This window comes from Eschrichtius robustus, chromosome 20 (genome assembly GCF_028021215.1).
Source record: "Eschrichtius robustus isolate mEscRob2 chromosome 20, mEscRob2.pri, whole genome shotgun sequence".
NCBI classification, from domain to species: Eukaryota; Metazoa; Chordata; class Mammalia; order Artiodactyla; family Eschrichtiidae; genus Eschrichtius; species Eschrichtius robustus.
In genome coordinates, this window is record NC_090843.1 from 48207089 (window position 1) to 48229555 (window position 22467).

General features: G+C 51.2%; 1 protein-coding gene across 2 annotated transcripts in view; it reads left to right on the forward strand.

Moving 5' to 3' along the window:
- Positions 1-22467, forward strand: part of ASIC2 (acid sensing ion channel subunit 2) — a 1030973-nt gene that overhangs the window by 1003127 nt on the left and 5379 nt on the right. For both annotated transcript variants that reach the window (XM_068530350.1, XM_068530349.1), the window contains exons 4-7: positions 14180-14330; positions 16488-16544; positions 17817-17970; positions 20065-20156. In XM_068530350.1, coding sequence (XP_068386451.1) covers positions 14180-14330; positions 16488-16544; positions 17817-17970; positions 20065-20156 — 454 coding nt within the window. The remainder of the gene's footprint in view (positions 1-14179; positions 14331-16487; positions 16545-17816; positions 17971-20064; positions 20157-22467) is intronic.

Sequence of the window (22467 nt, forward strand, 5' to 3'; positions counted from 1 at the left end):
TAAAGTCACCATCAAGTGGCTAATGAATTGTAAACAGGCATGGCAACGTGCACATGTTGCTGCCATTTAAAGGACCCTGGCTAAGCCCTTTGTGAAAATCAGATGTCCTTGAATCATTAAAATAACCCCTGCCCTGACTCAAGGCTGGGTGAATTCTATAGACCGGATGTTCTTAAGGCAAACAACATTTTCTGGACTCTTTTTGCCAATGACAAAGGCCAAGATCTTGGCTATCTTGAGCACCTGCTATGTGTCATATAAACAATGCGCTGGATTCGGTTCATATATTATGTCATAAAAACTCTCCAGGACAGAGACTAATATTCCTATTTCACAAGACATAACTGATACTCAAAAGAGATTCAATAGTTTGCCCAAGGTCACTAAGCTAGCATGTAGTGAAGTTGAGTTTCAGGCTTAGAATGTCTGACTCCAAACCCATAATTCTTTCTACTCCCAACACGATCCCCAAGTAAGGTGCCTGCCTGTGGGCTTCTCTGGAAGACCCCAGAGATAAGCCCCTTTACTTATATTTTTTAAAAAGCTCCTGGGAAAAGACAAAACTTGAATCCACAGGGCTGTAGACAGTGCAGTGGTCGACTTGGTGTATGGGGTCCCCTGCCTCTCCCTGGTGGCCGGGCGGTAACCCGGAGAGAGGGCTGGGCAGGGTGAGGGAGTGGGAAGCAGCTGTCTCAGTCGCTGTGGGGCAGGACTGGGAGTCGAAAGCCTTGGGTTCTTGTCCAAACACTTTCTCCGAATTTCTAGATGATCGCAGGCAAATCGTTTTGCTTCTGTGAAGCTCCGTCTTCTCCTGTTTACAATGGCGATGATACGGCTGTGCCACGTTGAGAGGGAAAGAGCAGACCTTCCGTGGAGCATTCCAAGACATGCAGGAATTTCTCAGTGGGTCTCTGATAACGAATGGCTTCTCTCCAGTGGCAGTGGCCGTCACCTGGCATTAGACAGCGAGGGCTTCCTTAGAGTGGGGACCACAGGACAGTGATGCCAGGCTTCGGCGTCAAACTGTCCAAATCTGAATCCGGACTCCATCATTTACCAGCAGTGAGATCCTGGGCAAGCTTCTGCACATCTCCGCCTCAGATTCCTCATCTGTATAAGAGGGATAACAATAGTACCGACCTCAAACTTCACCTATGCAAAGTGCCTGGGCCAAAGGGTGTCTGTCCAGCTTCCTTCCTGCCCCTACCCTCCCACCCTCTACCATGACGGCATACGCCAGTGTCCACACCACCAAGCAGGAGGGCTGAGGCCATGGAACAACCTCAAGGAGCCCGACAAAGAGCTTGAACGGGGGATATTTGTTCCTCTTTGAAAGGCGAGAGCCCAGGGCTTCTTCGTGGTCTGACAGGTTGCACCTGTTCATCTGTGATGTTCCATACTTGCAAGGGAAGGTTCACTTCAAAGACCACTTTATCAGAGCAGCAGGGAAGACATCAGAGCATTTTGTAGTGAAGTCAATATTGCTTATGGTTTCTGCCGATGCTTTTTCCAGAGCACCTGAGTTGGGGAGAAGAGAAGTGGGGTGGGCAGCACAACAGTTTGGGGCACCAACTCTATGACTCTAGTTATGGACACCGACACACACATGAACTTTGCAGATAAGGACACTGTAGAGGGGGTGTCATGCACCCATGGTCATCCAGAGTCAGGATTTGTCACTAGGTCTGATCCACCCCAATCCAGACTGTGGTCCTTCTGGAACACAGGAGAAGGAATGCTGCCATTCCCTGTTGCCAGCCAAAGGCTATCCTCTCTTACTGCTTGAGACAAGCAGCACAGAGGTGCATTCTGCTGGGAGGTGGGTGGGGACCCAGGAGTGGCTCTAGTTTAGATCTGTGATCTGGGCCATTTTCCCAGCAGCCACATTCAGTAGGAGGATGACTCCCACAGGGGTCTTAGTGGGTTATTGACATCTTAGTCGCTGTCCCAGGTGGGGCTTCAGGTCTTCAGTCAAGGTCTTCATGCCCAGCGGGGTCGCCTGCCACCGTTTTCTTCCGTAACCTTCCCATCTGGTTCAAGCAGCCCTGCCCTGAGCTTTGGTACCACTAGGGGCAGCAGTGAGCAGGTGACGTTGTCCAGCAGGGCTGCAGCGCTCAGGCACCTGGCCCTTCCCCACCCAACCTGTGCCAAAATTCCACAAAGGGGAGGTTTCCCCTGGGTACAGTCCTGGGGAAGGATACATCTGGAGCTCCTTTTATACACCAAATGCTGCGATGGGTGCCTCCGTCTCCATGCTAACTCATTTAATACTCCCTCAAACCCTGGGAAGTAGAGATAATTATTCCCATCGTGCAGATGAGGAAACTGAGGCTCAAAGATATTTTAAAACTTGCCCAGGGTTGCATAGGAAGTCATAACAACAGCTGCCATTTATTGAGCTCCAGCTCTGTGCGAGACACTATGCTGAACCCTTTCAGGCATGACCTCATTTAGAATATTTCATCAAATCTAAGACAAGGACAGCTGTAATAAGGGTCAGTGTTATTTTATGTGCCAGTAAGAAAGAAAAACACTACCACTGATGGTAAGATCTTACAGAGGCATTAGGATGTGGAAAAATATGTGTTTCATAACCAACGATATCTAGACATTCTCACAATGAGATATGTACTGTTACTCCCAACCTACAGTTGGGGAAACTCAGCCAATAACTGACAGAGCTAGAACCCAAAGCTGTGTCTCCCTGAGTCCAGAGCCCAGTCTTTTCACCATGAAGTGATGCCCTGAGTATTGACTAAGTCCCTGCTCTGCTCCAGTGCCAACACTCTCCTAGACCATCTCCTTCAGTCTCCAGGCAAACTTGTGGGGTGGTACCGGTACCCCTTTTTGGAGATGAAGAAATAGCTGAGAATTAGAATCCAGTGCCCCGTTCCAAAGGCCACTCTCTTTCCACGACATCACGTGGTACGTCACCTGCCCCTTCCAGCCTCTGTAATCCCTGAGCCATCTTTTCCAGGAGCCCACGTGGTGTCCTGTGTGGAGACTGACTCTGTCAGGGCCCCCCCCCACCACTGGGAAGGTGAATGTCTTTCTCAGGGCCCAGCCAGGAGCCAGCCCATAACACGTACAAATGACTTTGAACTCCCGAGGCTGGTGGTGTATTGATCTCTCCATTGTAGTCCTTCCAAATGGACCAAGCGTTTAAGATGATGTCTATGAAAGGGGAACGTGTCCCCAGTTCCCCTTCAAAGTGTTTTGTGGAGGTACCCCATAGACTGTAATTATAACTGGGACCACCAACTCAGCCATACAAAATTGGAATCATTCAGTGGAAAAGAAAGGGTTTTTTTAAGGTTGTAAAGTACTCTGACTGTGTAAAAAATGTGGCCCAGCATGCTGACGATGGTGGCATTTCTAGAGATGGTGGCCAGGAAGTCACAGTTTGAGGGACTGACAGGTAGTGATAGATGAGATTCCACAATTATAATGAACCCTCCACAAATGTTAATTATTTGGGGAATGATGGAACACAGTGTGGTGTTATAAACAGCCTAAATACAAAGCAGGTAGCCCTCTTTGGAAAATTGCATAAGATTCAATTTAGTGCGGGTCCTGCTGGTGCAGAGCTGAGCCAGAAAGATCAGCCCTGAGAACTCAGCCCCAGTCTGAGAGTTCAGTGACTCAGGAGCACAGACTTTCGATTCCAGATCTCATCCTTCCAGGATCCACACGTTTTATGCCTGTAGACATCTACCACCCCCACACCGGAAAGCTCCAGGAAGGGGGTAATAAAAGATGAATTTTACGGCCACTGCTCTGTGCACACAGAGCCTCCCTGCCACGGAGCCTTCATCAGGCAGGGTCACAGGAGGAAATTCATCCAGTCCCCGAACGCGGGCATCCAGGGCCGCAGCGGTGGAGTACCAGAGGGAAAAGCAGCTGCGGCTCATTCTGACACACTTGCCAGGCTTTCAGAGGCCTCGAATGGAGCGTGGGGCGTAAAGGTGTGAAAGTGCCCCTCAGCCCCGCCTCGAGGATTAACCGAAGCCACACACGTGGTCAGTGTGGGCACTCAACGAGCATCCTGTCCTTCCCTAGTCAGGGCTAGGACTTGCGGCGTGGTGCTGGGTCAGCTGCAAACCCTCCTAGCTAGCTCAGATCTGCTCTAGGGTGGAGGGCCGAGGCGGGGTGAGGACAGAGGGATGGGCTGGTGGCCCCAGGAGGCTGCAGAGGGCAGAGCTTGTGTTCAGTCCACACACACACCCAGCACCCACTCACTCACACTCCTAGCCGGGGCAAAGCCACCCCGAGAGCCCCCCTACCAACTCCATGCCCACCCAGATATGTGGAAAGTGGATTCCGAATGGAGCTAAAAGCCAAAACTGTAGCAAATGCATTGAGGTGCTCTCCACTCAGCCTGGACCCAGCTTCTCTTTCAAATATGCAATGGAAAAAAGGCCGGTCCTAAAAGGCCCCTATCCCAATAGAGATTGTGAACAAAGGCCAGTCTGTGCCCCCGCAAACGTACTTCCCCAGCACCCCCCCCCCTCCATGCCTAGCCCATTCAAACAGGAATGTTTTCATTGCAATGTAAAGGTGATGTATTTGAAGGGGAAACAATGGGATGACGGAGATTGATAGCTGGCGGAGGAGAGGAGTGAAGCCCCAGGCAGGGCTGCAGGAGAGGGAGACAGGCCGCTGGGGGCTACCCGGTGCTCTCTCTGTAGGCGACACACACACCTTCGTCCGTGTGACTCTCCTGCGGCTGTGCAGTGTGCGCCCTGCACCCAGATGTATGCGGCAGCTCTGAGATGCTGCAGCCTAGCCGCGGCCAGTCCTGCTGGCCTCCTCTGGACCCTTCCGTTGATGATTCTCCTAGGTGGAAGCTGGACTGAGGGATCTTCTTAGAAAGATGAAAATGCACCCAGGGTTAATCCAAAAAAAAAAGGGAAAGAGGAGAAGGAGGAAGAGGAAGAGGAAGGGAAGAAAATACAGGGCAGAGATGCAGTCTGGATCCCAAATGGCCCCTTTCCAGCTTACAGAGCTGAGAGTATGGGTCAGAGAAAAGGGCTGGGGGAGTCAGGACCCCTAGTACTATGTCATGAGGAGCCCCCAGCAGCAGTGAAGTCCAGGGCAGAACCTGCAGGGGGGCCCAGGACAGGAAAAGACAAAGGGTACTTATGTCAACAGCTGGCCCAGGGTTGGAAGGAGTGAAGGAAACCCTAGGCTCTGAGTGGGGAAGTACCTAGTTCAGGTCAGCCTGGGAGTACATGGCCTGGCTCATATGCCTCTGAGCTCCCTCCTCTGGGTGAGGCCACCTCTGCGCCTGCGTCCCTGCGACACTTGCCCTCCCCCAGCTTCAACCAACAAATCACACACTAAGGCAATTTGCTGAGAACACACTGCCGGCGCCGACAGCACTTGCCCAAGAAATTGTGTCCCAACGAAGATGCGACGATAATGGTGTGTCAGCATGCACAGACACACTTAAAAAACGCTCTTCTGCCAAGGCAGCCCTTGCACTGGGGAGTGGAGGCAGGGCATGAATTTTGCAGGGGCTGGTACCTACCAGGGATGTATATTCACTGAAGGTGCAGGAGTCACTGTAACAACGATGGAGAATTTTTCAGTCACCTGGGGCTGTTCCCAGGGCACGGAGCAAGGCACACCAGGCCGACACTCACCCACATGCCCCCTTGTTGCCCTACCTGAGGCTCCCCTTCCAGGCCAGGCCTCTCTTTATCTCTGGGCCTTTGCCTGGGCAGTTCCCTGGACCCAGGGCACTCTTGCCACTCCAGATCTGTCTAATGAACAACACAGTCTTTCTAGACTCGGCTCAAAGGTGACCACCGCCTCCATAAAGAATTTTCTGATCCCCCCCCACTCCAAGTTGGTCTGGCCGTGCCCTCCTTAGTGCCTCCACAACTCCCGTACATTGTTACCCCATTATAGCACTTGCTTTGTTACGTGCGTGTCTGTTCTTTCTAGACTGTAGGCCCCCAGGTCGTAGGAACCAGGCCTTATTCATCTTTGTAGCCTCAAATCCTAGGAGTGTTCCTAGAACAGATTAGGTGCTAAACAAACATTTATTGCACACTTGGAAGGTGGATGAGTGGGAGGGTGGGTGGATGGATGGATGGATGGGGGTGTGGGTGAATGGATGGATGGATGAATGGAAGGTGGGTGGATGGATGGATGGATGGATGGGGGGGTGGGTGGATGGCTGGACGGATGCGGGGGTGGATGGATGGATGGAGGGTGGGTGGATGGATGGATGGATGGATGGATGAATGGAGGGTGGTTGAAGGGATGGATAGATGGATGAATGGATGGAGTGAGGGTGAATGGATGGATGGATGAATGGAACGTGGGTGGATGGATGAATGAATAGATGGATGGAGGGATGAATGGAGGGTGGGTGGGTGGATGGATGGATGAAAATAATAATGAAAAAAATAATATTTTTATGAAAATAAAAGTGCAGGGGCTGTCTGCCCCATGACACCAAAGCTGGAAGGATTCTTGTAGAGCTCCAGAGGCATATCTAGAGCCAGCAAAGCCCAAGGTGAAAGTCACATTAGAATGAGGCAAGTTATAGTCTTTGAAAAAGATCCTCTTGCTTTTTTGAATAAACAATTCACTTTTTGCTCTTGTCCCGTTCTCTCCCACTCGCAGACATTTTTACAGTGGATATAACCTCATTATTCTATTATTAGTCACAAACCATGGGTAATTCACTTTCTAAACTGATTTTTGTTGCTTGCTGAAGTGCTGCATCAGCTACTACTATTTAGTTTCCAGCCAGCACAACCAGCAGTTTTGTGTGTGACCCCAGGGCAGGACCAGGGTGTTGCTGAATTCTGATTGGGTGAATCCTCCTGTGGTCCAAATGGTCCAAATGGCGTTTGGGGGACGCTCCTACGCAAGAGGGCAGGTTGTGGTTCCCGTTCTTGCAGGGAAGTCACGTTCTGTATTTTATATAGTACATAATAAGTCTTATCTAGTCTATGTGAATAGTTAACAATGTATAGTTTGATGGTTCCTGCAGATGAAGCTTTCCTAAATACAACATCTCCTCTCGGTTCTGATTTCAGTCAAACGGCAGTGTTTAGATAAGTTCTAACACCACATCTGTGATCCATTGGTGATGGCTGCCATTTGTGCAGGATGCGGGGAGGGGTGCAGTCATCTGGTTTCCCTTATAGACCACCCCCTATACTCTACTACACCTGGAGGTTATCTATTCTGAACCCAGATGCTGCAGATGAAAAAGCTATGTCCCCCAGAGAGGACAGCAGGGTAACAGCACAGCCAAGATGAGGCTGTCCCCTGACCCCAAGTCAGGAGCCTTGCAGTCAGACGGACCTGGGTTTGGCTCCTGCCTCTGCCACTTCTTAGCTGTGTGGTGTTGGGCAAGTTACTGAAGTTTGCTCGTCTGTAAAATGGGGATGATAATATTTAACTGGCAAAGTTGTTGTGAGGGCTAAAGTGTTCAATGACTCCGTGCAACATTTCCCATGTTGGGTTCTGAAGAACCCATGTTCCCATCCCCACATCTCTGCTGCAGCCTCCATCCACCCACCCAGGAATTGCCTCTGCTTCCTGTGGACCCCACCCACTGCGGTAAAAGGCAAGGCAAGGCACGGCAAGTTGATAAACGTGTAGATTGCTGGCTTCTCGTTCCAGCTCTGCCTCCTAGTGTCCGTGACCACAGTCTCTTTAACGCTTCAGTCTCCCAGGATATACAATGGAGATCATAAAAGTACCAACCCCACAAGGCTATGGTAAGGATTTGAGGCGTCAGTCCAAGTAAGGTGCTGAGTAAGGGCTCAGCAAATATCAGCGGTGTCTGTACCATCAATTAGTCTACAGTGAGTCTTTAGGGCAAGTAGTTCTTACTCACACAGGGTCATTGTGTGGGTTGAAAGAGACGCTGTCCTTACAAGCACCTCCCACAGGGTCTCCAGCCGGGAGGGGTTACCATTGCTCATTCTCTTTGCGATGACTTTTGCTTCTTCCTGGTGCCGTCTCTCCTGCTTTGACCTTGGGGACTGAACACTCACGAAAACCACGGGGATGGGGCGGGAGGGGGGCGGGTGCCTCACTGCTTCTGTGCTGCCTGCAAGGACATGCTTCCCCTGAGACCCCATTGCTGCCTCTGTTACCGACTGATTGGTGGATTTGATTTTAGTATTGTTTAGAAGGAGCACAATATAATCATTTGTGAACACACTGAAATCACTCCGGGGGCTGCAATAAAAACATCAAACCAAAAATTACGGCTCAGAAAGCAAGCAGGCTCTGATTTCCCCTCCATCTGGGTGGGCCAGGGGGAAGTTTGTACTTGTAGTAGAAGGTGGGAAAATGAGGGGGGTGGGGAATCACAGGGCATGGCCAAGAGCAGGGAGACCTCACGAGGCCACCGATCCTAGAACCTGGGGCCTCTCGGAGCACCGTACCTTTAGGGCCCTGCCCCTTACAGATGGAACAGAGAAGCACAGAGAGGCTGAGTGACATGCTCAAGATCACACAGGAAAACCTGCCATCAGCTAATCCAGGACTCAGATGTGATTTGGTGCTGAGCCCACCTCAGTGCAGAGCCAGTGGAGACCAACATGGAGGACCCTCTGCTCCTGCTGGACTGGGAGAGGGCAGCCCCCTGCCCTCATCCTCTGTACTGGGGCTGGGAGAAAGCAGGGTGGTGCAATTCATTCATTCATTCACTCATTCATTCATTCATTCATTCAATAAGTATCAAGCACCCACTATATGCCAGCCCCTGTACTAGAGGCCTGAGATCCAGTGAACAGGAAGAGATATGAGTGTAGCTGAAGAGGGGGATGCCAATTAGGAAAGGCATGTGGAACCGGTCACCGACTGATACCTTTAATGAAGGACTTTCACAAGCACTTCCCAAACCTAGGACTCAACAAACACATGGAAACACGTGAGGCTCTTCCCACCTATTGTCTCATTTAACCCTCAGGAAGGCCCTGGGAGTTACAGATAATTAGCTCTGTTTTGCAGATAAGGAAGCTGAGACCCAGAGTAGTTACGTAACTTAGCCAAGGCCACACAGCCTGTCTGTGGTGGCACCATGTTCTTCCCACTTGCCCCCAGCTGTGCAGGCTGGGGCGGAAGAAGAGAACAGGCCCTGGGAATCTGGGGATACACCTTAAGGTGGTGGCAGGAGGGGTCTGTGGCAAACAGGAGCCCCTGGACAGCAGGTACCCCCATTTTACTCACCTCTCTAGCCCCAGTGCCCAGCCCGGCGCCTGGCACATCGTAGGAGTTAATGAAGTGCTTGTTCAATTAGGCTGGACCACTGGGCTGGCTGGGCTTACAAAAGCCCCACTGAGCCTTTGGTAACAGCCCAGACTGTACCCCGACTCCTGTTCCCTGCACCCCGAGGCCAGCTCCCTCTGGCTGAGCACTTCTTCATCCATGGGAGCCTCACTGAGCGAGCTGAACACCCCTGCTGACTCTCTTCTCTGGAAAACAGCTCACAAAGGGGATTTTTTTCCTTCACTCTCAAGGCAGTTTTTCCCAGAGTGAAGGCTTCCCACTGACTCTGATCCAGGACCCCTCTGGCCTCATCTTGATCAGTGTCACCAAACACCCGGAGGGAAGAAAACACGTTGTGAGCCAAATATTCAGACCCCATCGATCATCGGAGAGCAGCCCACCCCGCTGCCCACCCTTTATCCCGGTTTGTATTAAGTGAGACACATAGACTCAAAACTTTGAAGATTCTGGAGGCATTTAGCAGCTCTCTGGTCCAGACCCCTTGCTTTATGGAGCAGCTAAGCAAGGCTCAGAGGTTACAATTCCTGCCCAAGGAACCACATAAGTCACTGGAACCTCACTGGGTGTTCGCACTCAGCACTTCTCCCTGGAAGCCCCAGCAATGCTCCTCTCACAATGCTACCCACTCTGCTCCATTTCGGGCACAATCACGAAGAAGTGGTCAAATCTGCTGCATACTAGCTTCCCGGTCAATCACACACAGATATCCCAGAGAGAAGACTCCAGGAGTAACAGAAAATAAGTGTGCACCACGGGTCATCGGGGCGTGCTTCTGTGTTTCCGGTCATCAGAGTGAGTATCTGTGTTACGGATGCAAAGCACGACCAGCTCTGTTGCCCGGTCACTGTACACGGTGAGACAGCACCCTAGTGGGGAGAAAAGAGGCCAACGACGTCTCTGGTTCATTCAGCATCTATTATTCACCAGCCACTCTTGGAGATGTTTCGTCTTGTTACAGAACGAGGCAGAAAAAAAAAAACAAAAAAAAAAAAACATGGTAACATTTGGCTTTAGAATTCCTCCTAGGGAGGGAAGTGCCTTTCCTCGAAACGCCACGGGAAAGGTTGTTGCCATGTTACCAAGATGACAGAGGATGATGCAACTACTTAAGAGTAAGTGGATTCTGCTCCTGGAAAGGGTGGCAAAGCACATAAGGAGAGAGAAAGGAGGAGGGAGAGAAGGAAGGAAAGGAGAAAGATGGAGAGGGGCTGGGCTTAGGCAAGGTGAAGGAGCTTTGCTCTGATGTAGACCCTCCTCCGACTCTGACATCTTCCTTATATTCTAATGCCCTGGGTGAGTGGGCTTTCTGTGGAAATGAACAAGGGGCTGAGTTTCACATCCTATCCATATGACACAGAACAGAGACCGGAAGACGTCAGCCAAGGGCCACAGCTGGGTTACACGTACCTTATGTTCAAAACTCACAGTAACCCTCTGAAGTAGTTAATATCTCAGGGTGCTTCTCATGCGGAAAGAGGAGGTCCCCCACTAAGCAAGTGGCAGAGCCAGGATTCCAACCCAGCTGGGTCTGACCACAGAGCACGTGCTCCTAACATGGGTGCTCCCGGCAGACAGAGGACCAGACAGAGAATCTCGGCCAGGTGGGCTAGCGAGGAAGAGAAGGAAACCAAGCAGGCCAGAACGAAGACCCCGACCCCGCCCTGGGAAGGAACCTGCAGGGGAATCCCAGAGCCTAAAGGGATCTGGTCCAGGTGAGCAACGTGTCCAGCCCCTGAATCAAAAGCCCAAGCGGCTGACATGACAAAAGAGCCAGGTGGGTACCAGGTGAGCTCAGTGGGCATCTCTCCTTGTCTCCCTCCTCCTTTGTCTCTCCTCTGGTCTTTTCTACCCTTTCCAGGAGCAGAATGAACATATTCCTATGCGGTCTCATCATCGTCACAGCATCTCTCCCTTAGGAGCAGCCCAGCCAAGGCTTCTGTGGGCTGCAGACACAAGGAAAAGGCCAAGGGAGCTTGGCAAGGTCCTATGAGACAGTCTCCCTCCCAGCATCTCTGACTGCAGAGACCCGCCTTGAGCAGCTAGGCTAACTGCAGCGCCACCTGCTGGCACACCTCGGGATCTATGGGCTGGGAGAGGCTGGGAAAGCCAGTGGCTGAGGAACAGCATAGGGCATCCCTAGGCAGGGAGGGTGCAAACACAAACTTCTCTCTAGAAAACGAAAACTACTGTGGAGAGAAGCCTCAAGACAGTGGAGCGATGACAAGCAAGCACCGGGCTATGCCATCACAAAAGTTCTGAGTTCTTTGCTCAGCTCATAAATGTAAGCAATTGTGCAAAGCCACCAGTTCCATGGCACAGTGAGAAAAAAAAAAGGCTAAGGACAGGTGAGTTGTGAAGTAAATGCAGAAACACTTTAAGACTCAATCCTGGTGTCTCTCCTCTCTCCCTGGGCTGGCTCGTCCACCCCAGAGCTTCAAGATCCACTAAAGCCACACACAAACACACACATTTACATCTCCAGCCCAGATCTGTCTCCCAGCTCCAGACCCCTAGATCAGGGGCCTGATGTCCTCTTGACTTGGACATCTGCATTGGCAGAGTTCTTATAGTAAACCCAGTGCAAAATAACTTGAGCCAAAAAGGATGGAGTTTCGCTAGTCTGTAAAACCAGACTGTAAGGAGAGCAGAGGTGGAGCTGGACTATGTGTTGAATGAATGAAAGGGTAGAAAAACATGAAGATGTTTGTTAGGGGAAAGGGATAGGAACTAAGTCTTGGTGGGTACCTACTAGCTGCTGGGCACTTATTTAATCCGATGTGGAGGCTAAACGCGGGGGCTGGGAAATGGGGGGCTTTGTCACTTACTCAGAGTCGCACAACTAGCCCATGAAAGAGTGAGGTTCAAGGTTCTGTCTGACTTGTTCCACTGTCTCTAGTTCTCAAATTACAAATTATAGATGTAGGGTCTATGATTGGATATAAGGGCTTTAAGAGATTTTAGAATCTCCAACTGCACATGCAGTACTTGAATCTCTCTCTTCCCATCCCAGCCAGGTAGTTGTATGGTCCCCTCATGATGGGGACCTCACCCTCAAGATAGGGATGTTATCATTGAATCATAGTAGCAGGTTAGAAAGTTGAGACAGAATTTATCCTTCTTTAGGATTAAATAAGAGAATGCATGTGCTGTGCCTACCACAGTGCCTGCGACATCAATAAATGTGATCATCGTCCCCACTTCCCTTAGGACAACTGTTCTTGTGTCTATCTTTCCCTTGGGATGCCAGGAAACAAATCTAATTCTTCTTCCCTGAGACAGCCCTTCAGATAATTGAAGACAGTGCTTCAGGGTCCCCCTGAGGCTTCGCTTACCCAGGATAAACAAATACTCCAACCCGCTTTCAGACACTCGTTGGTAAGCAAGAGTTGATGCCGTACACACTGCGATTTTCCAGCTGCTGTGGTGCATGAGGCTTCAGAAAATCTGATGGGACAAATGGTAAACCAGCCACAGCAGGGTAGCCATGGTATCTGGATCACGACCTCTGTATAAAACAAGGGAAGTGATTGACCCTGAACAAACAGTAACGCATCCCCCGAGCTTCACCAGCTGCATTCTTGGTCCACCCACCGTGGGAAATTGTTTTAGAAGAAGAAAGAGAAATGACAGTCTCCCAAAAGGATTTTACATCATTTTAGACCCCCTGCCTTGCCAAAAGTCACGATGAATTCTTCCCAAATCTAGTTTGTGGGCTTATAGATCCAATATTGAGCAATGTAGGGGACTGAATCCATTCTAATCATAGACTATCAAACCTACCCCCAGATACTCCCTCTTTACGGATGGGGAAACTAAGGTCCAGAGGAGAGCGGCGACTTATCCAAAGTCATGCAGGAAATCTGTGCAAAAGCCTGGTCAGCTCATGAGCTCCAAAGAAAGATGAGAGAGTAATGCAAACCTTCATGGGAAAGGAAGAAGAAAGGAGCTGTTTGTTAGAAAAAAAAACAGAAGAGAAAAGCTCTGAAAGGTCCTCTCTGGAGTGTTTCTCCCTCCTTTCATCAATTTCCTATAGAGACAATGTAGTATACAAGGGCAAGATTGGAGTCAGAAATTCCTAGGTCCATATGCTGACTCGGCCACTGGCTCTGTGTGTGATCTTGGACAGACTACTGACCTTTCAGATACTCAGTTTCGTCATGAATAAAATGAGAATAGGAACAGCTCCCTTAAAGGAATATTATGAGTCTTAAATAAAATATATAGAGAGACTTTTGGTTCTCAGTAATGGTGGAGCAGCTTATATCAGACTAATCCTTCTGGAAATAACAATTATAACCTCTGGACAAAATATTTCAAAAGTACTATTTGATGGCATTGGAGAGAGACTAAAAACAGGCAGAAACTGGAGGGTATACAGCCCTTGAAGGAAGGGAATCACACTGGATGAAATACACATTTATTTACCTGATCTCTCCTTTGAGGGCACGTCGAGTTCTAAGGGAATATTGTAGATAGAGTTCAAGCAGAAAGCAGCAGTCATTGAGTTTAAAAGTCTCAAGCTAGAGTTCAGGGTTGCCAGAAAAGCTAAAAAAAATATGGGAAGAAAAATCCTAGAAAGGAGGGCCCCCCAGAGGCAGAGCCCCCAAATTTTTATCTCACTTCTCTGCTGCTGAGAGATGGGAGATGACAAATTGTGGAAGTGGGAAGATGTGGCCCGTGTAAAAGACTTTGAGAAGATCAGCATTTATAAGAAGGTTATACAAAAAATAAGATAGGAAAACTGGTATTGGAGCCAGACATAGAAGGCTTGGGAGGTCAATGGAATTGAGGTTGTCATGTAGTAGATGCTCAATAATGGTTTGTTAACTGCGTAAGTGAATGAATGAGCCCCTGGGCCTGTCGCGGCTGAAGCTCTGGGCCTGACTGCTGCCCTCTCCTTCCTGTCTTGTAGCTCACATACCTGCCCCCGCCGTGGGGCGAGTGCCGGTCCTCGGAGATGGGACTCGACTTCTTTCCTGTTTACAGCATCACTGCCTGTCGGATTGACTGTGAGACCCGCTACATCGTGGAGAACTGCAACTGTCGCATGGTCCACATGCCAGGTCAGTGCCAGGCGAGGGCAGCTGCAGGGGCCCAGGACTACCTGCGACCTTCTTTGCATTTCTCACCCTGATGGGAAACTCTTCACCCACTCCACGAGGATGCAAAGGGATGCTGTTCTGCGAAGACTGTTATTTGATGCCCAAACTCTTAGAGGGCGGATGGAAACATCCAGTCTGGCAACCAAGGCGGCATCCTGGTGTCCAGAAGTGGTCAGGTGTTTGGAGAACGTTCCTCCCAATGTTCAATGTGTTTGCTAATTGTTTGCTGTTCTTCCCTCTTAGAGTTCAGTGTCCAGATATCTGGATGCTTACAATTCTTGCATCCTGGTGTGGTACACGTTCAAACATCCAGATGGTTATTGCTTTCCTCCAGATGTTTCCCTTCTTGCATCCAAATGTCTAGCATTCTTTCAAGCTAGGCAAGAGTCCATCAGCCAGCAAATGAATGCGTGTGTACTGACATTTCTGTTGTCAGACTAACAATGCATGTAGCCATCATTAGAGGCAGTTGGCTTGTCAGAGGCAGAAGTGGAGTGCGGGGAGGGGGGCTGATTGGGGCAGGAAGAGTTTGGTACTGCAGCATGGAAGGAAGGATGACTGAGGCTGGAGTCAGTGGCCTTGGCTTCTAACTCAGGTTCCTCCACTTTACTGCTGTGTGACCTGGTACAAGTTACTAAACCTCTCTGTTCTTACCTCCATTATCTTTAAAACACAATCATTCGTGGTTAGGAGGATAAAATTAGGCTAAGATATAAAAATGCTTTGTTGGGAATTCCCTGGTGGTCCAGTGGTTAGAGCTCCGTGCTTCCACTGCAGGGGGTTCGGGTTCGATCCCTGGTCAGGGAACTAAGATCCCGCAAGCTCGCAAGCTCCGCAGTGCGGCCAAAAAGAAAGCTTTGTCAATTGCAAACGTCAGTGGTGATTGTGTTAACACATGGGGAGAGGGAATCGAGAGTACTGTTGACTGAAGACCTACTATGTGCTGGGAACTTTGCTGTTATATTTCATGGCTACAATTTCATGGTTATATCATACTTCATTTGTTTATTTAGCTCAATCCTGATATCAGACATTTTGTTCATTACCAATTGTTTTCTGTTATAACCAATGCTGAAATGAACATCCTTAGAGCTCAATTCTAAATTAGTGCATTATGATCAATAATTTCTCTAGCAATCTAAATTTAGAATTATCGACCTTTAAAATTGCCTCTGAGCTTCCTAGAAGACAGAGCAAAAAGGGAAACATATCAGTTAAATTTTTATTATTAGAAAGGAGGAAGCATATCAGTTCTTCAGCTCTTGAAAAACAAAGGTGTTTAGGGAGAAGGTAAGGAAAAGATATCGTGGTGGGCTTTAACTTTAGCACTTGGTAAAAGAAAAAAAAAAAAAAAGCTTCTGGATTTCTACAGAGACCAGAGAGAATTGAGCACTGGTAAATGCTACCTGCCTGATGCTCAGACTGGATCACCAGCCAGTGAAGTTTCCCCATGGAACCTGAGCCCAAAGCAAGCAGGAGAGATTTTAATCATTTCCCTCCCCCCCCACCCACCCCCCGCCCATGACACTGTTACTGGCATCTCAATTATAATGTGGAATTAAGGGCACAGCAAAGAGGAGACTAACAAAGCAGCCCTCACTCCCCTACATCAGTGTGGTGTGGTGGAAAGAGCCCTAGCCTCGGAATCAGACAGACCTGGGTTCAAAGCCCACCTCCATCACCACTAGCTCTGATGTCCTGGGAAAACAGGATTCTTAAGCCTCAATTCTCTCCTGGGTGAAACAGATACAGTATTTCCTATTTCCGAAGGTACCCGTGTGGGTTAAAGGGGACAATGCATGCCCAGGACTTAGTAGGTGCTTACCACTGCTTCCCCACTTTAACTGTCAACGCTTTCCTATCACATATGTAAGCCAGATTGTGCAATCTGGGAGAAGTTAGCTAGACCGGTCTTGTTATCACAGAGCAGATCAGAACCCAGTCTTCTGCTCCCCCACTGCCCCCAGGCAGCCCTGATCAATGGCTGCCTTCTGACCATCCACCGGTGAACTGCTGCCCCTCCTAGGTACCAAGGTACCCGGATGCAATCCCTTCCTCCAGCCCGAGGAGGGGAGGGGTTGCTGCCTGAGTACCTCTCCCTGTCTTTCTTCTTTGCAGGGGATGCCCCTTTCTGTACCCCTGAGCAACACAAGGAGTGTGCAGAGCCTGCCCTAGGTCAGTACCAGGGGCCAGATGGAATGATGGGGGAGGGGCTGCGATCAAGACCTGGGAGAACTTCCGGGTGCAGCAGAGAGATGGGGGGAAGGGGAGTGGGGAAGGGTGAGGGGAAAGAGGCTGGAAAGGGTGGCATCCCTGCAGGGACGGGAGAGGGAGATGGAGAGGAGGAAGGAGAAGAGGAGTGGGGGAGGGAATTGATGCAAGTGGATGAGGGCTGGAAACCAGACTAGGGAAAGAAAGGAGGTAGAGAGGTGGGGGTAGGGAAGGAGTGGGTTTTGGGTTTCGGGGGAGCAGAGAGCACTGCGGAATGCAGAGGAGCGGGCAGAGATGAGGAGAGGATGGACAGTGAGCGTCCGGGTGGGCACCAAAGGAGATCAGCGATATCTCCCCGCGCACACTCTGGCGGTTATTCCAAGGCTGTCCTGTCTCTGCATGCTCCGCTGAGCCAGGCGCGCCCCCCTACTCCCCCTCCTTCTGCTGGGTGTTTACTGGTCCACACCCCCCCACCCTGGAAAACTTCCAAGTGAGGGAGATCACACAAACAAGCTGCAACCCCTAAGCTAGACCCACTCCACGTGCCCACCTCTTCCGGCCCCGGGAAATGATTTATAACCAAGACAAGCAGAGAGTATTTAAATCATCCGGACTCAAGTTCGTTCAGCAGCTGCCCTTGCTGGATCTAAGTGCAGCAGCTCTGGACTCACAGGTCCAGACGCCTCCAGGAGGGCTGGCGGGAAGGAGAAGGAGTGACTTCCAATGGATGCGAAGACTCAGTTCCGCGTCCTAAGCCAGCGAGCAGAGCAGGTGGGCATTGGCTATATGGGAGCCCCGGAGGGAGAACCACGGAGCCCAGAGTTTCAGAGAAAATGGTCTCCCACACTTGCCTTTGGAGAACAGCCCCCTTTGTAGATGAGAACTGAGACTAGGAGCAGAGAAGAAGGCCCTGGGAAGGTGAGGGGTCCGGGACTCCCTTGGAGCCCATTCTCCAAAAGTGGTGCCTTTTCAAAGATTTACAAAGGGTGACATAACAGTAAAGGAAGCAGAAGGAAAACAGGACCAAGAGTAACAGAGAAAGAGTGGGCACGTTCTATGAGAGCTCGCACCCTCATCAACCTGTAGTAAAAGCCCGGCCCTCCTTCTCTCCACAGCCCCCCACCCCTCATTTACCCGGATGGCACCTCCTCCCAGCTCACTCCTCTGCTGCGGGAACCTGGCTCCTCTGGGCCAGGAGGTCCACCTGACTAAGCCCTGCCTCCCTCTCCCCTCCAGGTCTGCTGGCGGAAAAGGACAGTAATTACTGTCTCTGCAGGACACCCTGCAACCTGACCCGCTACAACAAAGAGCTCTCCATGGTGAAGATCCCCAGCAAGACGTCAGCCAAGTACCTCGAGAAGAAATTTAACAAATCAGAAAAATATATCTCGTACGTTAAGTGGGCATGGTGGATGGAGGTGGGGGAGGATGGACTAGGAAAAAATGGGGGGCAGTCGAGGAAGAGGGCAAGGTAAGCAGTTAATTCTATTTGGCAGACATTAATTGAGCACCTGCTGTTTGCCACGTTCTGTGCTCAGGCTCAGGTTATGAAGACAAAGCGGATTAAGACGCAGGCCCAGCCTTTAACGAGCTTATAGTCTGGTGGAGAGACAAATACAAAACTGAAAGCTATATAGGCTGATGCAGGTAATAAGAGAAGCGGCTGGCCGCACCTTGCGTAAGGATGCTGTCAAGGAAAGCTTCAGAGATGTTTTTCTTTTTGCATTTTTTTTATTAGTTATCCATTTTATACCTATTAGTGTATATATGTCAATCCAGAGATGTTTTTACAGGATGTAGAGGAGTTTTCCAGGCGGGTTTTGCACATTCTGTTCCCTCTGCCTGGAATGCTTTTCCTCTCACTCTTCACCTAACTGGTTCCTCATTGTGCAGGTCTCCATTTAAACGTCATCTCTTCGGACGACTAAATTAGTCCCCTCCTGTCATTTTTCTCTCGAAGCACTCTGGTGTTTTCCTTTATAACACACACCACCGTGTGTAATTCTGTATTCACTTGTGTGTTTCCTGAAATTAACTTGCCCGCTTCACGAAAGTGAAGCTCCTTGAGGGCAGGAAACTTTCTTGTTTTGTTCTCTGCTGTGGAGTGTCTGGCACAGAGTTGATGCTCAAAAAATATATATATATCTTTTAACAGAATAAGTGAAAGAAAGACACAGGAGCAGAGGGTGTCCCAGGCAGAGGCTCAGCAGAGAAAATCAGTGAAGGGCAGACAAGATTACGGGAAGGGGAGGCTGGGGGAGGTGGCTGTGTCCAAGGTAGAGGATCCTGCAGGCTGAGCTGGGCGGGGGTGGGACGCAGGGAGTGGACTTATTCTAAGAGGACAGGCGGCCACAGAAGAACTTCCACCAGGCAAGTGACAGGCTCACATTTGCCGTTTAGGTAGAACCTTCTGGAAATGTTCTTTATCTGTGATGTCCTACATGATGGCCACTGGCCACATGTGGCTACTGAGCGTTTTAAATGTAGCCTGAGTGATGGAGGAACTGGATGCTAGTTTAATGTCACGTGGATTAGTTTAGCGGTTTTAGGAAGACCCTTCAGGCGGCAGATAGAGGAAGGACCAGAAGCCGGGTGGGCGGAAGGGAGCCAGGTGGGAAGCAGTTGCCATAAACCAGGCAAGAGAGGGTGACACTGTGAATGGCACCTGGGCGAGCCCCGCAGGGAAAGGGCTCCTCTCCCCCAGCCTCTCCCTCCTGCCCTCACCGTCACCAGACCTCATCCAGGGACGGCTTTTGCCCTGTGGGTTGAGGACAAGGAGCACTGAGGTCATTGTAAGCCACGTCGTGGAAGGAGCCAGGGAACTTTGTAGGAGGTGCCAGGCCCCACTGTCGCAGACATTGTGCCGGCCGTAATGACGTCTCCTGCCTAGATGTGTCTCGTGCACACATCTGCCCAAAAGAGCAAAAGGGACCCGGGGTGCTTCCATCAGAACACCTGCAACCAGGTGTGGGTTTTCTCCCTAAAAACCCTCCCTGGTCCCTGCAGCTGACTTGGCCATCCGGGGTAGGGCCCCCACTAGGAGAAGCTTGCTATCAATCCCAGTAAGAACTGGGGGCCTCTCCAGAGCGGGCAGGGGAGGTCAGCGGGGGGCAGGCGAGCAAGCCTTGTCAAGACAGTGCTGAGCTCACCTGCACATAAGGGCCCAGGCAGACCCTCTGGGAGCACAGAGACCTGGAGGCCAGGCAGGATTCCTGGAAAGGGTGCAGAGAGAGAGGGGCGTTAGCAATAAGGGGCCAAGGGGACAGCTGATATACGCCTCCAGGCCCGTGAAGAGCTCTGAGCTGGGAGTCAGGATGTCAGGTTCAAGCCCCAGCTGTGCCACTAACCAGCTCTAACTTTGGGCCAGTTGTTTCACTTCCCTGGGCCTCAGTTTCCCCATCTGTCTGTGGGGAAATTGTATTAGATGATCCCCGTGGATCCTGATGGCTGTCACCGCGAATGACACTGGACATTTCCTCCGCAGAGAGAACATCCTCGTCCTGGATATATTTTTTGAGGCTCTCAATTATGAGACCATTGAACAGAAGAAGGCGTACGAAGTTGCTGCCTTACTTGGTAAGTCAGAGTGTCTGTTGCACAAATGTCCACGTCTCATGGGGATGGGCTGGTGGGCGGGTTACTCCCTCTTCCCTTTGCACTTCTCCTGCCCCAGAATGGGAAGAACTCCACGTGCTGGAGGTGTTAGGCCCAGTTCATGTCCCAGTCTAGGCCTCAGTTCCCCCATCAACACAATGAAGTAGGTGAGCTAGATGGTCTCTCGGGGCCTTTGCAGCGCCATCCTCTTGGGATTCTATGGTCTTCCGCCCCCAGGTTGGAGTCAGAGCCCTGGGGCCATGGCAGGAAGAAAGAGCTGTCAAGTGGAGGGAGGGCTGAGCTGTGGGTGGTCCCAGGCAGTGGGCCCAGGGAGGGTCCCCCATGGAGACCCCACTGGAAAGCAATTTTGCTGCATTGAGAAGGCCCTGTGCCCCCTGGACAGAGAGCCCTTTGTCAAACACAACAGAAGGGCCATGCATCCCCAGAAATCTACAAACCTGACTGCCACCCCACCCTAGGGCCAGCTCCCCTGGCCCCGAGGGCACATGATGGATGCAGGAAGTTAATTTCAACACAGTCCCAGCCCGGCGTAAAACTCACAAGACCCCTGAGGGTGCACAGTTAAAAAGACCTGCTCTGGACTCGTCCCCCAACTCCCACTCACTCTCAAGAAAGGATCTGGTGTCTGTGGCTTCGAGGAAAAATAGCTCTTGTCTCTGTGAACTGAATCAGGTGAGAGTAGCATCCTGGGTGAGGGCGGGGAGGCATACACCTTCTACCTGGAAGTACAGGGGGAGAGCAAGCCACGGGCTGCTGCACACCAACTGGGAGAACGTGGGCAGGTGGCTTCACTGAACCTCAGGTTTCTCATCTGTAAAATGGGTCTAATAAAACTCACTTTGTGAGTTTGCCGTGATGGTTAAATGTGGAAAAGCCCCAGCCCACAGGAGGTCCATAAATAGTAGTTTCTGGCACCTGGACACACCATGCCAGGGACCCAGGGCCTACCCTGCAGCAACATCTGAGCGTGTCTGTTCCTCTCCCAGGAGGCTGGGGAACTGGGCCACCGTGGGGTGCCCGCTGGGCTAAGGTGGTCATCACCTGGGCCTTGGAGATTGTTGTGGCCAAAGGGCCTGTGGCCAAAGGGCCTCATGCCCTGAGCTGGTGGTAGAGCCCTGCTCCTGCCACCTTTATTTCCTAAAGAAGACCAAGGACATGCCTCCTCCCCTCCCCTCCCCTCCCCTTCCCTCCCCTACACAGGCTCACAGTCACACTCAGACACACACACGCAGCAACGAGAGCCTGAGCCCCGAATCTGTCAGGAGAGGTAGCTGGTCCCTGCAGCAGACATGAGAGAGCGTTTTCCCAGCATCTTGCTCCCACCCAGAATAGCCCGCCGTGCAAATCACGCTGCCATCTGTACCTCCCGTGAGGACAGCAAATGCTGCTCGCAAACCGTGAGCCACGGCACCCAATCGGGCCCGTCCCTCCCCTCCCCCCCGCACACAGCGCACCCCTCCCGCGGTGAACACACCCTCACAGGCCCACATGCAAGCCACGCGGCTACAGAGACACGTACGTGCACACAAGTTGCGTGCCTACACACTCACATGCTCACACCCGCACATGCTCACACATGCTCACTCAGACACACCGTGCCCGCTCCCACAAAGCCGCATTTGGATGCACTCGTGTAGCTACCCTAGACGTGGCTTGCCGCCTATGTAAAGCTGTCGGTGGTCAGACGTATCGCCTGCTTCTATCCCACACGCGTTCGCGCACGGCGAGCCCAGGCCCATACCCCCGCTCTGCCACACCGCTCACACACGCACAGACACGCCCCACTCCTGACGTGCATATGCATTGTGCACACTCCCTGATAAGCCTCCACTGAGGATATTAGAGGGGGCGGAGGGGCAGGAGAGGAGTGAAGGGGAGCCACGTTGAGCCCCAAACCAGGTCCCCCCAGGAAGAGCTGCCTCCCCGTCGTCATGGCTTGTTCGCCTGGGGATGTGTTTGTTGGGCTTCTCTAGCCATAATCAGAGGAGGAGTGGGCAGAGGTACTCATCCAAAAGTTCTCAGACCAAGAGGTCAGCCTGGAATCTCCAGGAGGACGGTACATTCACCCCCAACAGCACCCGCTCTCCCCAGCCCAGCCCAGCCCAGCCCAGCCCAGCAGCTGCCAGTCTCAGAGATCACAGCTGGAAAGGACTTCACAGTTCATCTCCTCCAACCACCACCCCACCCCCTGACCACCTCCACCACCAAATGTCCCCGGAAGGCAAAGCTCCTGAGAAGGTCAGGGCTTATCAAAGCCGTGCAGCGAGCTGGC